Source organism: Morus notabilis, unplaced genomic scaffold (genome assembly GCF_000414095.1).
Source record: "Morus notabilis unplaced genomic scaffold, ASM41409v2 Scaffold98, whole genome shotgun sequence".
Classification (NCBI taxonomy): domain Eukaryota; kingdom Viridiplantae; phylum Streptophyta; class Magnoliopsida; order Rosales; family Moraceae; genus Morus; species Morus notabilis.
In genome coordinates this window covers 203,717-218,904 of record NW_010359472.1, presented here as the reverse complement: position 1 = coordinate 218,904, position 15,188 = coordinate 203,717, and the positions used below count along the sequence as shown (strand labels likewise).

The 15,188-nt window shown below is 32.5% G+C and overlaps 1 protein-coding gene across 1 annotated transcript; it reads right to left on the bottom strand.

Moving 5' to 3' along the window:
• Positions 1-6,171: 6,171 nt before the first annotated feature.
• On the bottom strand, positions 6,172-14,563 carry LOC21407346 (ubiquitin carboxyl-terminal hydrolase 15). The gene is made up of 14 exons (XM_024163188.1): positions 14,466-14,563; positions 12,327-12,742; positions 10,665-11,115; positions 10,165-10,573; positions 9,910-10,055; positions 9,694-9,782; positions 9,288-9,373; positions 9,001-9,163; positions 8,560-8,683; positions 8,298-8,455; positions 8,080-8,164; positions 7,644-7,856; positions 7,215-7,276; positions 6,172-7,032 (listed from the first exon to the last, which is right to left on the bottom strand). Exons 2-14 carry the CDS (start codon positions 12,647-12,649, stop codon positions 6,381-6,383), a joined length of 2,961 nt encoding a protein of 986 aa, XP_024018956.1. The 5' UTR covers positions 12,650-12,742; positions 14,466-14,563; the 3' UTR covers positions 6,172-6,380.
• Between the last annotated feature and the right edge of the window lie 625 nt (positions 14,564-15,188).

Below are 15,188 nucleotides of genomic sequence, written 5' to 3'. Positions count from 1 at the left end.
AAAAAAAAAAAAAAAAGAAAAAAATAAGTTTTTTAAAAAAAAAAAAAAAAAAGGGGGAGGGGGACATTTCGACCAACTTCACCGTCCAGCAAAGTGTCCGATATTGACACTTCTATATGTTGTCATAGATAAATTGACTGAAAGTAAAAAATAGAAATCCATTGAACTTCTTGCTGGCTTTATAATCATTTTTTTAAATGAGATAAATATTTTTAGGTACTGTTTATTTTATCAATTCAAGTTTAGAATTTGAATTTTGTTACAGTAAAAAATCTCTCAGAAATAGTCACATATAACTTTTTTGTTACAATAAAAAGCTATAATATAAAGTCACATTTTAACTCGAATTAAAAACTTGAATTAGCGAACTAAACATGCTTTAAGTGTATCAATCTGAATTTTTATCCCTTATTTTTTTTTTTTATAGAATATTAACTTAAAGTAAAAGGTAAAAATGAAAACCATGCACTCTAAATGTAAGAGTAAAATGTAAAAATTAAAATTTATCCACTCTAAATGTAAATTGAGTAATTTTCTCTCTTTTTAAGCAAAAGAAAAAGAAGAGTAATACAGACGTATATGCAGCCCTTATAGACTTATAGTCATTCCATATATGAGCGCAATTGAGTTGAGGTTGGAATTAGATGTAGGAGAGAGGAAAAAGAGATGAGAAAGAAAGTGTGAAACACGGCCTGGTCATTTATCTTCCAACCACGGATATTTGAAAAATCATGAATCTGCTCTTATCAATACTCTTTTATTTCAAAACTGCAATTGAGTAAAATAAAAAATAAAAGAGATTTTAAGCTTAATAGTCCGTTTAAAAGGTATACTCAATTCTTAATTTTAATATTTAAATTTTAAATTTTTATAAAAAAATAATATTACAACATAATCAATTATTTAAGTTTTAATATAAAAGCCCGTTTAATTTATTAATTTGAGTTTTTAATTTAAATTTAAATATAATTTTATATAAAAAAATTTTACTATAATAAAAAAATTAAATGTGATTATTTTTTAAAATTTTTATTATAATAAAATTTAAATTGATAAAATAATCGAAATAAAAAGTGCTCGAAAAAGAAGGGCAGATAAAGTTGAACTAGTGAAGATGGTTGAGAATATGGAGCAGAGGACAAATTCTGAGAAAATGAGGAAAATGTCCAAAAACAAGAAAAACGTGTCAGAGTGATAGAGGAAGAAAAAGAGAGAAAAAGAGGATTTAAATCGAACATCGACGGAGGAGTCCGTTCATTCTTCCGTTGGTGATTTTCGTGAGTTGTTGACGTGTCAAATATTAATAGGATGGACAGAAAATTAGATAGATATATTCGACAGAGAATCTGAGTTCATAAAATAATATTTATTAACATTGAGATAGAACTCCATTACTCATAAAATAATGAGTCTCACTAAATTAAGTCTCATTAGTCACTACTTACTTAGGGGGTCCACTTTTGATGAGTAACAGAATTTTAACCCCATTTAAAAAAAATATGGGTGTTCGTAGAACAAAATAGAGCCATTTTTAATATGATCACCATCACATTAAATTAAATAAATATGTATAAGATATATTTTTTTGATACATATATCACTATTGAAAATGGAGACTTTTCGATTGTTTATTTTTTCAAAGAAATCTTATAGAAAAATAATTCGAACAACAATTAAAAATTTGAAAAATTAATGACATTGCTCAATTCTTTTTTTTTTTTCTAATACCGTAATTGACACTGCTGAATTTTGAGTATAGTGATATTTAAAAATTTTAATTTAGATTAATTTCATTAGTGCCTCTAAATTTTAGGGTTAATATCATTTTGTCTCTTAAATTTTAAAAACTCCCGCTTTGTTCTCGGACATTTGAATTGGTTTCATTTAACCCCTTCTGTTATGATTTCTGTTATAAATAGATTAAAAAAAGAGAGTAATGCAGTCATGTGTTCTATCTGTTTAAAAATCTGTTAAAAATAAACAGATAAAAACTGCATGATCACACTTACTCTTTTTTTTTCTATATGTTTTTAATAGAAATTACAATAGAAGGGGTTAAATGAGAACAATTCAAAATCTATAAGGTAAAGTGAGAGGTTTTAAAATCTAAGAGGTAAATTGACAATGATCTTAAAGTTCAGGAGCATCAATGTTAATAATCCTTTTAATTTTGATGTATTAGTCTCTAAACTTTTGTTGTTTTGACTACCTTAAAAATAATAAAATTGGCAAATAATTTTTAGAATTTAACAAAAATACTCATGTGTATTATAATAACTCAAGATTCTAAAAAAGAGTTTTATATGCGAATTTTTTTTCTACTATTAGAACTTATTAAAAACCATAACAGTTTACGCTTAGGCTCAGGCTCAAAATATGGAGACCAACAATATCAATAACCTTTTCTAATATTCACTTCTTTTATTAAATTTCTTAGTATGCCTTATGTATTAAAAAAAGTGATGGTACGATAGGATCTAAAAGAAATAGACTATTGCCACGATTGTTTTTCATTTGTTATATATGCAAGGTATCATAAATGGAAGGTTTTGAATTTTTTTTTATTTTAATGTGATTTTAACTGGACATTATTATGTATACTAAAGTAGAGGAAATATGCATTGTTCATGCAGTCACAATTTACTATTCATTATACGGTAACATTCTCGAAATTTAGCTTATGTCCCTTGTCCTTTGAGTGTGAATTGTCAATTTTACCATTTTTTTTCTTCTCTTTTCCCTTCCCTGCGCATGGGTTTTTGCTTCTTTCATTCTAAGATTGTCACGTGTCGGTGTCTGGCTGGCCGAAGGAAAAGTGGCAGGGACCCACCACTGTGAAGCTGTCATCTTCTCCCCGCTGAACGCGTTTTTCTTGCGCGTGCTTTTCACGCACGAATCACAACTGTTAAAATTTTTGATCAGACGGTTTCAAACCATTTCCGGTTTATTTTTTAGATTTTTATTCTTTATTATAGTTATTTATTATTTTGAATTGATTTAGTGTTCAATTTTGTCCGTTTTACCACCGTTTTGTATCAAATTTTTTATATTACTTAAAATAAAAACACTATAAATAATACAATAAAATTAAATAAAAATACGCTAAATTAAAATCAAATAACACCAAATTAAATAAAAAATAAACAAAATAAAATAGAATTAATTTAAAACACAACGCAATAAGTTATATTATTTTCCTTATCTCTTTGCTTAATATTTTTCCCTTTTATTATTTTTATTTATTTTATGTCGTCTTTTTTACTTCTTTTTTTTAAATAATTTGTATTAGCAGTTATTTTAAATTAATCATATGTGCGTAGTGCGCGTTTGAGACTAAAACTAACAAAGACTAAAAAAGAAAAATATTGACAAAGAAAGGTGTTGATTTTTGGTCTGATTTTATCCATTTTAATATCATTTTACACTAAATTTTCAAAGCTTCTCAAATGATAATAGTATAAATAATATCAATGAAAATTAAAATTAAATAAAGATACATTAAAATAAAATAAAATCACACCTTTTTAAATAAATTAAACTATAAATTATTTCAGTGGTCAGAAGAGCATCACAATCATTGATAAAAAAATCATGCTCTACATTAACAATTGATGAATATTAAGAATTGATGAAGGTTTTACTGATCTATTTGTAATTCCACCAATAATTTCTCAGTTAAAAGTACAAACAAAAATCTTGCAAGTTTATTTTTAACAAAGGGGAGTACAAATAACTACAGTTGTTTCAAAAATATTCGAACATGTCCATTTTTTAATACCACTACTATAAATATCAGCTGCCACAATAATATATCCAAAAACAGCAAATCTAAAAAGGTTGACCACAAGGTAAGACATATTTACTAATTTATATCAATTATCAACATAAATCAACATTTATTATTTTGAATACCTATATTAACAATATTTAATCATAACAGTTATGAACCAAAGGCAACAGACCCACCCAGAAACGCCCAAGGACCATGTAATATAACTACTTCTAAATCCTTTGATCTACACTATATATAATTAAAGATTTTCAACTTCTTTAATTATTATTAATAATATTTGTGTATATAAACTAATCATGTACTATAAAAATTTTTAACTTTTTATATAATACAACGGTATTTCCTGCAGCAACGCGCGGGTTTTTTTCTAGTAATAGCTCAAATTTAAACTACCAATATGTAATTTACCGTAAAAGACCTAAAAAATTATGATCTTTAAAATTTATCCACTCAAATATTATAGAATTCATATATTTTTAAGGGAATTTCTCTGGTAAAAGTGGAAAAATGAATTGTCTATAATTCTCTACCTTTCAGTTATTAGATTTGTATCAGAAAAATGTATATTTTATATTTTTTTTAATTTAATGTGATTTTAACCATATTTAACAATTAAAAACTGATCATATTAATAAGTCACCTTATCATAAGGTCCCTATTTTTACTAGAAAATTCAATTTTTTATAATTTTTTTATTTTTCTTTTGGATTTTTTTTTTCCTTTGCATTGATGCACAATTTACTGGTGTTCAACTCAAATCCCAAACTTTCAATTTTGTTGATAAATGAGATACTGAATTTGAAAGTCGCTATAACAGCTAATGAGCATCACATGCCCCACTAATTTTTTCACAGAATGTACCGAAACTTTTTAGTCTGACAAGTTGAACCTCAACTCTTAATTTTGAATTTGCGGCCTAATTGTTTTTTGATAACTGATATCCGCAATAATTGGATTGCATAGCCATGAATTGTTAAACATGGTCCGTTTAATTTGTTGATTCGAGTTTTTAATTTGAGTTGAGACGTGACTTTTAATGTAACAAAAAAGTTAAATGTGATAGTTTCTGAGAGTTTTTTACTGTAATAAAACTTGAATTTTAAAATTGAATCGGTGAAATAAACGGAACTTTAAAGTTCTAAATGTAAAAATAAAAAATTTTAACACCCAACTTGCAATGATGAAAAGTTTACATATATATATATATGTATATATATATAGATATAGACGAGAGTTTCTCCTATAGGATCAGAAAAATGAAACTTTCAACTGTTTTTAGTTGTTAGATTTGTATCAAAAATTGTCTGTTATGCATACTTTTACAATCTCATTTAATTTTGATAAGATCTAACAGTTAAAAAACTGGTTCAACCGGTAGACTAGAGAGAATCTGTATATATATTTATTTTTTGTCTTTAGTATTTAGAGCCCCTTTCTCTCTACATTTAGCACTAAGATTTTTTTTTTAATTTTTTTAATATGGACGTTTGTGTCTTAATTTTGTAAGCGACCTTTATCGGTATGTTAACATACCGGTAAGCCAGGTAGTATTTAGAGCCCCTTTCTCTCTACATTTAGCACTAAGATTTTTTTTTAATTTTTTTAATATGGACGTTTGTGTCTTAATTTTGTAAGCGACCTTTATCGGTATGTTAACATACCGGTAAGCCAGATTTTTTGGTCTGTTAAACACACATAAAATCATATAAAAGTTATTAAATACACAAATTTAATAGTTAAAAAAATTGACTTATCGGTATAACAGGTGTACCAAAAAATCTACCAATTTGTAATCAAGAATTTAGAAATTCATCCCCTAAATATTGGGCAGGCATATGTGAATAGAATTATCAGCTTTGTTGTCTCAAGTCAAACACAAATATGTCAATTGGTAGCTAACTCAATAATTGGAAGTGTTTGCCCATAGCAATCAGAACATGAACATATATTCTCAATAAAAGAGTAAAGCCAAAAAGGTTAGATAATATTCTCTTTATTACTGCACAACATGAGAATAGAAGAATTGGCACACAAGAGTTGAAATTTTAGTTGTGTTATTAATATATTTTTTAAAAACACAAAAGAAACAAAAAAATTAAAAAAAGAAAAAAAAATGAAGGGACTACCGCATGACAACACCGTAGAAAAGAACTTTAACTCTTTTATGTATGGTTAAATTCTCTATATTACATGAGTCTCACTAAATCTTCATTATTAATTTTATAAATAAACATATTATTAAATAAAAATAAATAATTTCTCACTTTTCCTTTCTCTTTCCTTTTCTCTTTTGATGCAAAGTAAAGATGCCGTGTTGAGAAATTACTTTCCAGTCATGAGAAACCAAATTAACCTTCAGAAACGGATAGAAACAGAAGGAAAAGCCAAATGCTTTACAACTTTCCATGATATTTCAAAAGCTAACAAGAATATTCCTTTCCTTGGAGAACAACAATATGCCCCAATCAACAAAACATTGAAAATGGAAATTGGGGCACAGTTTCTACCTACTAAATCATATATATTCAATCAGTAGGAACTCCTATGAACTAGAACTTAGAATGACCAGATTGTTTGATCAATCCCATTATAATGGGTTACTCCCATATCTTACAAACATGCCCGGGTTACTGTCAGATGAAAATATGGTCGGAGACCCACCGACCTGTTGAGAATAGTCTCCTCTTGGTATTCTGTCAAGAGGTTGTGCTGACAAGTATGAGTCCAAAATTTGACCCTTCTCCTGAGAAAAAAATCTAGTCTGTGGCCTATTGTTTGAAAATTTTCTGCAGGAAACAGAATTGCGGGAATACTCCGGCGCATATATAGTGTTGAAGATTGATGAGATTGGATCTACATTGGTATCGGCAAAATCTACGGTACTGAATGAGTCTCGGGTACTCTCCGTTGTGAAAGAAGCCTCATCTGAACTTGTGAAAATAGACCAATCACTCGATGTAGCATCAGAAAACTCCACGCCAATGGGCTCCGCACATGTTTCCATTACCGGAATGGCATTCCGGTTTGCACTCCTAAGGATGCCACTGGAGGTGTGGTTGGTGAAACCATTAGCAACGTCTGGTCTAATGCCTTCGCTTAAAGGCTCTGAACCAGCATATTGACCATTGGGTTTGCTTTGTCCCGGTCTTGAAGGCTTCGACAAAAAATAATGTGACAACTCTGGCACTTGCTTCTGGACGGCTTTGCTGGAGAGTGCTCTCTGAGGTCGGGGGCAAGACCTGGAAGGACAATAATTTAAGAACCCACTTAACAACACCCCTAATCCAGTGACAAGGACACATTCATTAGTAACAAAAATTGGAGTCCAAACATCTTATGACAAGAACCGTTTACACTACCGGTACTGGCCAGAAGAACTGGACAAATAATTACAATTTATGACCCTGAACTAAAATTATACCTCATGTAAAATAATATATATGCTCCTTCTGACATAACCTGGCTCATTGGAACGGGCTGGACCTGTTAACAAAGCATGATAAGTCTTTGGATCTGAACTATCTAAAAAACATACTTTAAAATGAAAACAAAGTATCAAGAATCCTCCAAACTCTTAAAAATAGATGGGAGAGGATAAAAAAATACGTCATCCCATAATGTGTAACCAAACAGTTGGTAGGACGCTTCAAGTAGATTTTAACTGCAAAAACATGCAGGAAAATATGTATATCTGTTTCAGAATGGCCATCTAAAGCTTCTGCCGTTTTTTTTTTTTTTTTTTTTTTAAAGCAAAAGACGGCTTCTGCTTTTTGTAAATTAGATTAGATGTTGACTGAGAACTCAAATCCTCATAACTCTTGAACTTATTTAAATACTGAAGGGGGATTACCTCAGTGTCATCTATCCTGAACCAATTTCCTTGCAAATCTTTCACGTATGATACATAATGACCGGAGAAAGATGCATTTAATGTATCCAAATGTACAACGACAGCATACAGCAAGTAGAGTGGAGGAATGTCACCCGTTCCGGTCATGAATGGAATCATATCAAGCATGTCAGGAAATGTAATGCACTTATTGATTTTTCCATATCTTCCTTCCTGGTGAAGAGAAAACATTATGCGTGGGATGATGAGAAGAGTAATAGAAGTGAAAACGTCAATTGATATCTATCAGCAAACGTCTTGAACCAGAATTCTATCAAATGAATGAAAGCGTGTGCCGAAACACCCAAAGGGCTACAGAATGGATTCAGTTTTTAAGAACTTGAAAATCGCCAAAAGAATAACATAACACTAGAAGTACTCCGTAGCAAAATGATACCTGAAATCTCTTTAAGACAATTGTCATGATATTTGGTGCCTCATGTATACTTAGCTGCTTTCTGGCTCGAACATATGTAGCACATCTTACCCCAACAAAAATAACAAAATCAATAGGTGAAAAGTCATTAAAGTTGTAAATTGGAAAGTTAGAACTTCTTACTAATGAGTTGTAGTTACGAGAAAATAAAATAAAACAATAAAAACTTGATCTCAAACCTTCCACATCTGTACATGTTTTCTCCGTCCAAATCTTCAGGCGTTGTAAACTGAGTCAATGCATCTTCAAGTGACTCAACCCACCCAAATATCTCTAATGTAAGGTCCATAATATTTTCATATCTTTCAGATTCATGATGACATCTCAAACACTTGACCTGGTTGCAGTAAGATTGCTTGATTCACGCTTAGTGCAACAAAAAACTTATTTCTTAAAGAAAAAGTACACAATATGTAATGATTGACTTGAGAGAATAAGAACCTTTGATCTTAGATGTCCCCCGAAAGTATGTTGTATAAAAGTTGTCTCTTGCAATCTGGGGTCTACCTTCTTTTCTCCTCCCAATCCCTCCAAGCATATAGCTTGCATTGACGCAACCAGAAGCCTGGACAAAGAGAGCATCAGATGATGTATGAAAGTATACATCTGCTTGACAAATAACAACTATACATCTAAACTATCCATGGACCCTTAGAAGAGAAGGCAGATAAGGTGGGTCCATGCAGGAACGCCTGCATCTCGGATTAAAATAATAGAGGCATTATGTAACATTCTTCGAACAAAAAAATTGGAATTTGAAGTTCTACTACTAGTAATCTGATCCAAATTGGCGTAAAAAGGAAGCAGCTGCAAAAGAACACAAGAACCACCATCTCCAAGAAGTATATATTCTAATAAAAATCAGCGGGTAAATTTGCAGACCTTAGGAACTCATGTGCATCTTCCTGACTTCCCTCACCAATATGGCAATTTATACTCCGCATGTGCAGAAGAATTCTGCTAGGGGAAAGAGGGCCTCCGATTTCTCTTAACATAATTACATGCTGCTCTAGTTCACACATGAGACACCAATCTTTATCACAACCTAACATGCATTAACAGATATAAGTAAGATACAAGCACATCCAAGAAAATACAACAGTTGTCATTTGTGAACATTATAAACTATCCCAAATAAAATAACGAAAAAACCAAAGAAATGCCTGTACATGCTCTTGAATGCGATCTGCGAAGCAAATAAATAATAAGAGGCTTTGTCGAGGTTAAACACTGCAAGACGGCATTCGCATAGCAACTGCAAAGACAATATATAATCAATTAAAAGGGCACAAAAGTCTCATGGAAAACACAAGTCATCCCAAACATTTGTAAAGAGCAGGTTTTCTATGTTAAATATCCAAATTAGCCACAAAAAATCAATCCTTCAGAATACAATCAAAAATCAGAAATTGAAAGTTGAAAACGACCAGATATTACAGTAAATGCCAGCTGATGTCTAAGTTAACCGGAAATAGATTCCATAAGATCTATATCTGCAACTTCCATTTAATGTGTTTTCCTTTTCCTCCATGGATTCTTCATTTTGTGAACAAAGTAAAAGTAATGATAAGGTACCTGTTTCCACAATTTAGAAGGCCCCGAGGTGACAAGTCAAACACCTCACACTGGAAGTACGTCACAAATTCTTCATAAGGAAAAAGCATCTATGACAGGCAAACAACATATCCATTATGAGAGCCTTGTCTAAAGTCTACAACCTAATAAAGAATTTCTGGCACAAAGGAGCAGTGGAATTGAAATAATGCAAGATACAGTCTACAAGAGAGTGACCTTAATTTTGTGTCTATCAGCACCAACTTCTGAGACATCCTTTCTAGGGAGTTTTGTTGGCTTCCCCAGGCCCATCATCTTCATAATCCTTGCATTTGCACCACCATTGCTTGCCTGTGTAGAAGTATCCCTCATTCTAGACGATTCTGCATAAAAACACGTAGAATTAGAGGACCTATAGAGCACAAAGTACTTTTTAAACACACTTTTCTTTTTTTCTTTTTACTTTTTCAGTTGAATGAGTTTACTACTCACTTGATTCAGTCACATGCCCCTTTCTCTCTCTTTCTATGCAAAACTGCTCTCCAGTCTCTTTCATAGTCGATTTTGTCAATTTAGAACTCTTGCTACCAAGGGAATACGGTGCTTTTTTCGCTTTTGCATACCCCTTTGCCTCCGCCATTTCAGAATTTTCCCCTCTAAGTAGATTCCCTCCATTATGAATGAAATCTTTTCCGTTTTCATGTCCATTGGATCCATTTTTGGATGAATAGGGTAAGTGCGACAGTCCATGATGACTCTCTGACTCTAATGTGTTCCCATTTTGACTTTCATTCTTATCATTCTCATGCACCGTAGCTCGTCCGTGAATATACACATCAGAGACATTGGGACTAGGCTTCTTTTTAGATTCTTCCGATACAATAGAGCTACTATTTCTTGACTGCATAACAGTTCAGCGTGTTTATTATATGTGGAACTAAAGTAGGATAAAAAAATAATGCTAAGAACAAAAGAGATGCCATGATAAAAACCTTATGGCCCTTGAAAACCTCTTTTGACGAAACAACAGTCGAAGACGTCACATAGGTATTCCAACTCCCAGAGGCTTCTTCAGAAGAATTAGATGTGACACCATCTTTCCTTCTTAATGCTTCTTTGTTGGATTTCCGGGAAGCCCGTTTTTCTGTACTTTTTCTCCCCGGCATGAGAACTTGAGATGTATCAATGGCTGAACAATCTACTGTAGCAGAGACACCTGTGCTAACTGAGGGATAAACTACACTTTCTGAAGGTGCTTTATCCGCCATAACCTGATCAACACTGTATCCATAATGCCGAGAATTCATGCTTTCATTAGGTAAGAGCCCCTCTTGAATGGATTCTTCAACCGACAAAGTCACACGAGGTGAGCTTGAGTTTTCCATCTGCTGGCATTCTTGCTTGTGAACTTCCCTCCAGTGAATTATTTGACACTTCCCAGAACTGGAAACGGGTACAAATATAAAACTTCAGAGATACCTCTAGCTAACAGTGCAAGTGTGCTGAAGAGAAATGTGCATGATGTGCAAATGACAGTAGAAAAAAAAAGGTTCAGAAAACTTTCAGAAAATAATAGCTGCAAGCATATTATCACAGGCGTAATTTTGGATTTCCAAAATTTTCCCAATAAGAATCGTTGTTGCCTTGTTGGGATGCCTGGAAGCTTAAGATAAGGAAAGAGTAAACCCTTGCAAGAATCTCTCACTCTCTCTTTAAGGGAACATCCTGACGCAAGTATTTGTGAACCCAAAACGTCTCCTCACATATTGTTATTGTTATTGCAACTGATTAAAAAGAGAGAGAGAACCTATTGTTATTGTTATTGCAACTGATTAAAGAGAGAGAGAGAGAGAGAGAGAGAACCATAACTCTTTTTTCTTTTCTTCCGAATATGTAAACTAATTTTATTCAGCAGACAGGAACAAGGAGTAAAGCAACAATATGTTTAAGGGGAAAAAACACGAAATTTTTTTAGGAAAAGGAGATGAATAATATTGATCTTTTTGAGAAAGCAAAATTCACAGTTTCTTTAAGGGCTGCATCTGACAAAGCTTTTAAGGGTTTCCCCTTTTCTTTGATTGTAATGAACTGGAAGGATGTAATAGGCCCATAAGCTTCTTTATTTTTTGTACTGGTATCTTGTTTTTCTTCTTTTCGGCGCGGATACCTTATCCTCTTTTTTGTAATTGATTCATTTAATCAATACAGTTTTTCTTATAAAAAAAATGTTTAATATGATGCAATGGTATGAGAATTTTTTTTTCCTCAAATAATCCATAGTTCCATACCCAATTAATTTTATCCTCTTCAGATTGTTTTGATATTTCGTCCATTCGGCTAAGAGCGAAAGAAAGTCTATTAATCTTTTGCTTATTCTTTAAACTATTCCCCCTTAGATTTCTTTGATATTTCATTCCGCTGGTCCAATGAGTGAAAAAACTATTTTTAATGTTTGACTTATTCTGATTGTTCTTGTTGTCTATATAGGACACTCCAAAATACACTTTTCTTTTTCAAAAAAAAAAAAAAAAAAGAAGAAATAAAATACTACATCCACTCTACACTTGCCCTGTGCAAAATCATATAGTAAAAACAGAAGGATGTATAGAAAACAATTTTTATTTTTGCGGGCAAGGATACGGATAAGACCATACCAATATCGGACAGACTTGCATCTGGAGCAGCGAGTTGTAGCTGGACTAAAGCACCTAGCACATGAATGAAATCCATTCTTTGTTGAAGCCACATTCTTAGTAAAAGGCACATTTTTTATTGGAGCCGCAAGAGGAATAACATCAGCAACCGCCATGGCTTCTGCTCTACGAGCTTCTTCAGCAGCCAGATGGGCAAGCAAATTTATCCTCTCCCTCTTCTTAGTAGTCTCACTCCATTTTCCAAGTAAAATGTAAGCAACCAAAGGAAGCACAACCAAAACCAGAAACAGGACGGGTATATCAGCTTCCCTTGGCTCAAGCATGTCCCCACCAGCATACTCATGACCAATATCCTGTCCAAACCACTACCCAGGAGATGATCTCTTCAAGTAACATAAGTCCAAGTAAATTAACATCTGTGACAGCATCATGAAATGCAAGATGGATCATTCTTCCCCACTGAAAGCTATCAAATTTTCTCATTCATAATTATATAAATAAGGTTGCAGTCAAACAGAATGATTTCTTTTCAGCAAGAATAAACACAGAACTAAATACAGCACTGTTCTTCTTTAACAGACAAAAGCATAGATCTCTAAATACAAACCAAAATAGACCTTTCAAACTTAAAATTTGTTTTTTGATTTTTCTTAAAATGTGTGACACACTTGATCCACGATTTTGCTCGGATAATAAATGCCTTGGGGACAGGGTACTTCGGTCACTCTTACAAATAAGTAAAAGAGGAGGAGGAGAGAGGGACTAAGGAAGGAGGGGGTTGAAGCATGAATGCAAATAAAGCAACATCAAATTCTGCATAGTCCATAAGACAAAGTGCTATCACCATTAGCACTTGGACCAGAAAAACAAATTTATTTGGTAAGATGTTTTCTACTATGGTCTATAAAAATGATCCACCTCAAGGAGTATGAGACCTGAGGCCATGTCAACGATGCAAAAGAGCAAATGAGACAAACTGCAGATATTACTGACTAGATTACTTGTCACAAAATGGGTGATAAATCCACATGGCCTTAGCAGTTGGCACATTCTCGGCACATGCATAGAAGAGCATTATCAGTTGCACTATAGTTGATAAGGACTATCTAGTTATTTTATATATGTATAAGCATTTCTACATATACTTGTAAGAATACCTTTCTTTTTTTATGGTTCCATTTTCACAATTTTCCAGGTCCTCCAATTCAATTTCATAAGTGTAAGCAAATACACATATTTTCATATATCTAAAACCAATACACATACCAAAAACCAATAGCCAGGACAACATCACGTTATAACCCATAACCATTTCCAAAGATATCTTCAAAGTCATCAATAGGAATTTCAACTAACAGATTGCTGACTTGGAGTCCGTCATAAAAACTTGATCAATTATTGGAATATGATTTAGTTAAAGATCAGCAAAAATAATGGAGTTTCTATCCAGGGACCACAGATCAGATTGGTTTTGCAGTGTAAGAACTTAAGACACTTGGGTGAATCAAAATCATCCAGAAGCAACTGCTCATTTCCTCACCACCAGATGCAAAATAAAATCTTTACTCCACATACATTTTTTTATTTCCAATGCTTTGAATAGTGCTAAAATCCATTCCACTAAATTTCAGTTCAACGTGAAAAGAGAAAACAATAACAAATAGCCTTTATTTCAATCACTTCTTTATTTTGACAATTACATCATTTTAGCAAAATGGGCAAAACTTACTTAACCAGAGAGAACTATGATATACAAGAAGCAATGACAATGTGTACAAATCTCACCTATTCCAGCATACCCATTATCCCAAATGAGAATATAAGAGTAACCCATCAACTGAAAGCCTCAAATTTTCCAACTTTACGAAATACTATTGCACGGGTTTCAACAAAAACCTCTATCCAAACCTAGCATTTTCTTAAACTGGATTTACTAAAACACGTTCTCCAATAAAATCCCCTCTATCACAAAATGAGCAAGATATTCTTCCATTTTAGCTAAATGAGCACCCAAAAAAAATTCTAGAAAAACCAAAAGACAAAACCCCAGTATAAAACAAGCCATATAAATCTGAGATTTCAACAGCAAAAAGAAAAAGAAAAAAAGAAAGGAATCAGCCAAAAAAAAAAAAAGCATACCTCATGCACAAGTTGGAAGAAATCTAGCAAATCCCAGAAAACTCTCTCTCTGCTTCTTCTTCTTCTTCTTCTTCTACACAAAGAAAGAAAAAAAAGAACCAAAAGAAAAAAAAAAAAAAAAAAAAAAAAGGAAAAACCCAAAAAAAAAAAAAAAAAAAAAAAAAAAAAGGGATTCTTTGATTCCACAGATGGTAAACCAAAAAAAAAACTTGCCTCAAACAATCTTCTCTCTATCATTCGCTCAAGTTTGCTTCACACTTAGCACCCTTCTCACTTCCACTTTTTTAACTTCAAGGAAATCTCCCCTATGACTACTCGGACTCAAAAAAGGCTCTTATGGACACGTGGCAAAGTCCCATTAAGTATTTTTGATAAGTTAGTTGGGACCCACTTGAGAAATGAGATCAAATCGGTTGATTTAGGGCGGTCCGATGTGTGGAAAGTTGGGAAGTAGTGAACCGGTCAGGTCAAGGACGTCACGGGTGGGTCGGTCAAGGAAATGTACATATAATTGGTGGGAGGAGGGACCCAATGGATGATGTTCCCAATAATAATTTTCCTTTATGCCACGTGTACGGTAAGATCATCATCAGGATAATTGTTGTGCATGCGGACACGAATTTTAAAAAAAAATTCATTAATTTGAAAAAAGAAAAAGGAAAAGAATAATTTTGAAACCATCTTGACGTTTGACTGGTTAGGACTTATTACTTAGGACGTACA

What these genes read in the sequence shown, in the direction of transcription:
- LOC21407346 (XM_024163188.1), bottom strand. Translation starts at nt 12,649, where the DNA reads ATGCTTGAGCCAAGGGAAGCTGATATACCCGTCCTGTTTCTGGTTTTG. An exon ending in CTTCTAAATTGTGGAAACAG is followed by an intron (nt 9,374 to 9,693) that starts GTACCTTATCAT and finishes TTGTCTTTGCAG; the next exon opens with TTGCTATGCGAATGCCGTCT. An exon ending in GGGGACATCTAAGATCAAAG is followed by an intron (nt 8,456 to 8,559) that starts GTTCTTATTCTC and finishes TACTGCAACCAG; the next exon opens with GTCAAGTGTTTGAGATGTCA.